Here is a 6,056-nt window from a genome sequence, read left to right on the forward strand (position 1 = left end):
ATGACACATGGTTTATGAACTGATACACAAAACAACACTGGATTCAAAACTTAGAGTTTTTCCATTTAAATTATTATACAAAATTATTGCAACCAATAGAATGTTATATATATATACTGTATATGGGGGATACAACCATCCCAGCTCTGCAGATTTTGCTGCGAAGAGACAGAATCATTAGATCATTTGTTTTGGTACTGTCCATCTTTAGCTTGTTTTTGGTCGCAGGTTCAGGAATGGCTGAAGAATTGCAACATTTACCTGGAGCTAACTCTGCAAAGAGCACTGCTGGGTGATTTAAAAAGTCATAGTCAATTGATCAATAATATAATAATACTCTTAGCAAAGAAAAGTGTCTAATTTACAATCTATAGAAACTATGAGAATAGAAAGGTTCAGAACGTGTGTGAAACATCACAGCACAGTGGAAAAACACATGGCAAATAGAAATCAAAACTGGATGGTTTTCAGAGATAGATGGGAGGGGTTGAGGGTAGCTAAAGGATGGGACTAAAAACAAACAAAAGATAACTATTGTAAAATATACTGTGTCTGTAAAATGTATATAGTATGTATAAGCTAAAAGTAGAAGCCTAAGTGTTGTTGTCCATTAGTTTACTCCAATTAGGGGAGGGGTGGCATGGTTGGGGGAAAATAATAAAGGAAAATGTTTTTTTAAACAGTGTCTTTGAGGAGTAAAGAACTTTATGAACGACACCCCTTCAATATTTCAGAGGATTCCAAGGGGATTGGAATTTCCCAGCCTGTCACTGTTTCATGCAAGTCATATTAGTACATGTTTGTAAAGTAATAACTCAAAATAAATAAATAGAGAATAACAAAGGCCTTCCTCACATATTGTGACAGCATAATGGTCCATTTCTGTTGACAAATGGAAAATAAAATACTGTATTCTATTCTATTCTATTCTATCCAATTCTATTCTATTCCTTCCAGAGATTGAAAACTCCACTACCCTGATAATGTTGTGAAGACAGCAGCTAGCTTACCTGTATAAGACTAATCATCCACTGCAGCTGTCTCCTATTGCTTGCCTGCTGCACATTGTCAGTAGATGGCTGGGAAGTCTAACTAAACATTTCCAACACCTCGCTGACACTTGGATGATCAGGGTAAACTATGCTTGCGTCTGCAATGGCACCCTATTCCCTACACAGTGCACTACTTTTGACCAGAGACCTATTGGCCCTGATCAAAAGTAGTGCACTACATAGGTAATAGGGACGAAGCCTTTGTAAAATCTCTGTTGTTCTGCACTCATTACCCTTTGGTGAGGGTGGATTTGACAACCCTCAGTTAACCTATAACAACACGATTAAAGTGCCACTCCTTAATTCTTACCCTCAGTAACATTTAAACAACACAATTTAAATTGACTGCATGGTTGTATCATAGTCCTACACCTCAGCATTTATCAGTTAAGATATGATTAGGTACATTCCCTAACAACATTGTACAGTAGGTCCAGTTTTTTGATGTACAAATATTAACATTCACTTTTGTCAATGCAACAGTCAGCATTCAGGGATCTTAAGTAGGATGGTGCTTCACTGTAGGTTGTTCATGTCAATTAACCTAACATTATTGTCCCTTCGATATTGATAAAACATTGATACTGAAATCTCTAAAACAGTATTCCCAAATGATGTTTCTTGTGCTGTTCTGGATGTCTTAAATCTTACCACAGGAGTCGTCAAGATTTCTGAGGTTTAGTGCAAGTCTGAGAAGAAATTAAGGCAACAATATAAATATATCAAAAATAGTTGTGCGTTGTGATGGACCTTGCTTTACTACAAAAAAGGTAAAAAAGTTTTGTCCTCGATGAGAGTGAGAGACAGATTTTTCAGCTCCTCGGGCGAGCTGACAGTCTTATAACCCAGCTCCTGTAGAACTTGCTGACACACAGTCTGTGTGTAATCAACCATGTCATAAGACAATTTGAGCCTCCAGCTTTCTGCGTTGGCCGCTGAGTCCCGAACAGTGCCGTATTTATGCTTGGCTGACAGATCATTGCTTCCCCTAGTGTTGTTCTGGATCCAGTCTCCTACGTTCTTGTCCATGACCAGACCCAGGTAATCATAGATCTTCTTGGTCTTCTGGAGAGGGTTCTTGGCCAGGTCCTCGTACCTGACCAGCATATACCTCCCTTTGAGCCAGGGGGGCTTGCTGAGCCCAGTGGTCACAGATCCCAGGAAGTCCTCACAGACCATGGTAAGCTGGGTGAGGTCCAGGTTGTAGGGCCTCCTCCCAGTGGCCTTCCAGATCCTCCAGAGGCGGTAGGTGTCCCTGAAGGTCTCAATGCGGGAGGCCAGGATCCCTCGGGGGTCCCTAACCAGCTGGATCACCTTGAGGTTGAGCCTAGGGTCCTCCACCAGAGCCCTGAGGTCGCTCACCTCCGGTATCCGCACGGTCTTGATGGCCACATGGCGCCGCTCCCGGCAGGCTTCCGACGCCAGCGTCATGTTGAGACCCCCACACCTCCTGACGCACTCTCCTTCATCGATGTTCGACTCTCCAGGACTGAAGGCGTCGCAGACCGGCAGGGAGCACAGAGCCTTGCTGGCTCCCCTTCGGAACAGCTTGTCTGTGCTGTGATTGGCCGGCTGGGGTTTGATGTAGCTCTCCAGGAAATAAAGGTCACAGTCGTAGAGGCTCCGGAGCAGGTCCCTGCTAGCCCCCAGCATCACCCTGGTGTCGCCTGCCGTCCTGCTGTGGGACAGGCGGGGGAGCAGGGTGGTCTGGACGTGGTAGAGCGGCTCAAACAGATAAAACACATCCTGGTGCTGGTTAAACAGCTGACCCACAAAGGAGCTGCCGCTGCGGGTCGTGGCCAGGATGAGAACGTGGGTCTTCCTGGAGACGTTGGAGGAGAAGTAAAGAAAGTCGTCACAGATGCGCTTGTCAAAGGACAAGTCCACAGCATCCTGCCCCAGCATGCCACAGTTCAGAGGGTTGGAGATTGTCTCTGGACACATCTGGAATGGCTTGGCTGTGAAGGTCCTGATGGCTGTGTACTGGATCGCTATGGACGCTAAGGCTAGCAGAATCACAGCCTTCCAGGAACATTGCATGGCTGAATTCATTCATTTAGATAGATGATGCAGTCTGTTCAGATCCTGGTGGAGTAAAAAAGAAACAGAATGATTATTCATGCTGTATAGAATCCACAAACACAGACAGAGAGAAGTAGCAAAATGGCTTATACAGCAGTCTCACTAACTTTTCTGAAACAGAAAAGTTAGTGTTTTCAACCTCATACTTTTCTTCCTAGAGATTTACTGTGTTGATCTTATAATTTGTTTTATTATTGTTGTTTTATTGAACTGTAATAAAGGCCGTACCCTCATATAATTCTGTACTTTGAGCAGTAGGCAACCCCAAATTACAGAACGCAATTAGATACAACATCAAAGACTATAGGATTCCTAGGATCTAAGATTCCATAATGTAGATTCTAATTTCCATAATGGAGATATTTTATGTAGATAACATTTACATGAAATAGCTTCACCATGTTCAGATCTCCAGCGGCAGTAATACAATCAATAAAACATAATTGATTAAAATACAATCAATTGTTTATGTCAAGGATACATTTTAGCCTATATTGTTCATGTATATATTTATACTTTATGGTATTCTCTAGTCGACTAATATTCTCTATACTCCACAGATAAGAAAAATGGTTTTCAACTTTAAAATGTATTGATCTAAAATACAAATAAACGTAACTAAGAAGTTGTTTGTCAATACTGGTGGCTTTCTTCTGATGAGAATATAAGATACACAACATTTAATTTTACTTTGTAAAAAGGAATTCAGTGATTGAATTCAGTCAAATGCAAAATGTCTGAATTTATTTCAGTCACTCAGCGTGATAAAAGGCTGGCGGCACCTGTGGAAAAGCGTCCTGTAATTTCTCTGACAAGGCTAAATCTGGCAAAGGATAGATGTGACAACGAACAACTGACGACAGACAGCGCGATGAAATCTGTGATTTACCGCAGTGCAACAGAATATGCTTTCATTTGAAGATTAGCCTACCTAAATGGGCTAGACGTCTAGGCATAGCCTCAATAACACTTTTTCATATTTTAAAAGCGTAAATAACAGTAATGTTATTCTTCTTAATACACACAAAACACATTTTAAACAAAAATAAAATGGATAAACCCCAAAGAATCCAATAAACTACTTTCTTACCTCATAAATTCATAGTGGGTAAATAAAAAGTGTCCGTGAAAAACAATAGAAAAGCAATGTGACGGTTCAAAACGTGTCGTCACAAAAATCTGATATTTTCGGACTAAACATTCTCGAAGCGCTGCTGTCCCGTCTTCTTCCAACGTTCATCTGAATATCAAACCGACAGGAACTGCTCCCACATGTAGAATAATCAGAATCAGTCCGTGTTATACAAGGATGAGATCATGATAAGATAAATAAGTCAAAGCTGCAAGGCAGAAGAAGAAAATGAAACTCCAAGGCAGAATAGATTAGAGAATAATGCTGCAGCCACAGCCTTCCCGAAGCCCGCCGCCGCACGGACGTGTAGGCTATTCCAGATTGCCTTGACTAATGCGCATGTTGTAGTCTAGGCTATAGGTCGGTGGTTTGGCCGTGTGTGAGGTGTGCCAACCAGAGCCCCCGCGTTCTGGACCACCCCAAACCACCTCTACATCCCTCCATCAACCCTCCCACCCACAGCCCCTGGCAAGCACATGTTGCAGTCTGAGATGCCTACAGCCACATGGAGTAAGTGAGCAAACCTGGGTTCAAATACATGCCTATTTAAGTATTTGTATTTTCCCAAAAATATTTTGAGTATTTTCTATAAATACTGGACTATTTTAAACTTTTCTAATATATTTGTAAAATACTGAGAGTTACAATCACTATGAAGACTATTTCTTGCATAAATTCTTCTAATTTATGCAAGGTATTGGTAAGGATTAATGAGAGAGAGAAAATAGTAAAAAAATAAAGAAAAACACTTGAATAAGTAGGTGTTTCCAAACGTTTGACTGGTACTGTAATACAATATCTTCTGTAACCTCTGCCTCTTTCTTTCTGTCACTCTCTCTCTCTCTCTCTCTCTCTCTCTCTCTCTCTCTCTCTCTCTCTCTCTCTCTCTCTCTCTCTCTCTCTCTCTCTCTCTCTCAAGTAATCCGGCATACTTATTATTAGTGTGCTTGCTTAAGGCAAGGTACAGTGGGGAAAAAAAGTATTTAGTCAGCCACCAATTGTGCAAGTTCTCCCACTAAAAAAGATGAGAGAGGCCTGTAATTTACATCATAGGTACACGTAAGACAAATTGAGAAAACAAATCCAGAAAATCACATTGTAGGATTTTTAATGAATTTATTTGCAAATTATGGTGGAAAATAAGTATTTGGTCACCTACAAACAAGCAAGATTTCTGGCTCTCACAGACCTGTAACTTCTTCTTTAAGAGGCTCCTCTGTCCTCCAGTCGTTACCTGTATTAATGACACCTGTTTGAACTTGTTATCAGTATAAAAGACACCTGTCCACAACCTCAAACAGTCACACTCCAAACTCCACTATGGCCAACACCAAAGAGCTGTCAAAGGACACCAGAAACAAAATTGTAGACCTGCACCAGGCTGGGAAGACTGAATCTGCAATAGGTAAGCAGCTTGGTTTGAAGAAATCAACTGTGGGAGCAATTATTAGGAAATGGAAGACATACAAGACCACTGATAATCTCACTCGATCTGGGGCTCCACGCAAGATCTCACCCCGTGGGGTCAAAATGATCACAAGAACGGTGAGCAAAAATCCCAGAACCACACGGGGGGACCTAGTGAATGATCTGCAGAGAGCTGGGACCAAAGTAACAAAGCCTACCATCAGTAACACACTACGCCGCCAGGGGCTCAAATCCTGCAGTGCCAGACGTGTCCCCCTGCTTAAGCCAGTACATGTCCAGGCCCATCTGAAGTTTGCTAGAGTGCATTTGGATGATCCAGAAGAGGATTGGGAGAATGTCATATGGTCAGATGAAACCAAAAT

The 6,056-nt window shown here is 41.7% G+C and overlaps 1 protein-coding gene across 1 annotated transcript; it reads right to left on the reverse strand.

The window, feature by feature from the left end:
• Positions 1-611: 611 nt before the first annotated feature.
• Positions 612-4,613, reverse strand: LOC121531286 (carbohydrate sulfotransferase 1-like). The gene is made up of 2 exons (XM_041836526.1): positions 4,225-4,613; positions 612-3,137 (listed from the first exon to the last, which is right to left on the reverse strand). The coding sequence occupies exon 2, from the start codon at positions 3,102-3,104 to the stop codon at positions 1,812-1,814; it is 1,293 nt and encodes a 430-aa protein (XP_041692460.1). The 5' UTR covers positions 3,105-3,137; positions 4,225-4,613; the 3' UTR covers positions 612-1,811.
• Between the last annotated feature and the right edge of the window lie 1,443 nt (positions 4,614-6,056).

Source organism: Coregonus clupeaformis, chromosome 19, assembly GCF_020615455.1.
Source record: "Coregonus clupeaformis isolate EN_2021a chromosome 19, ASM2061545v1, whole genome shotgun sequence".
Taxonomy (NCBI): Eukaryota; Metazoa; Chordata; class Actinopteri; order Salmoniformes; family Salmonidae; genus Coregonus; species Coregonus clupeaformis.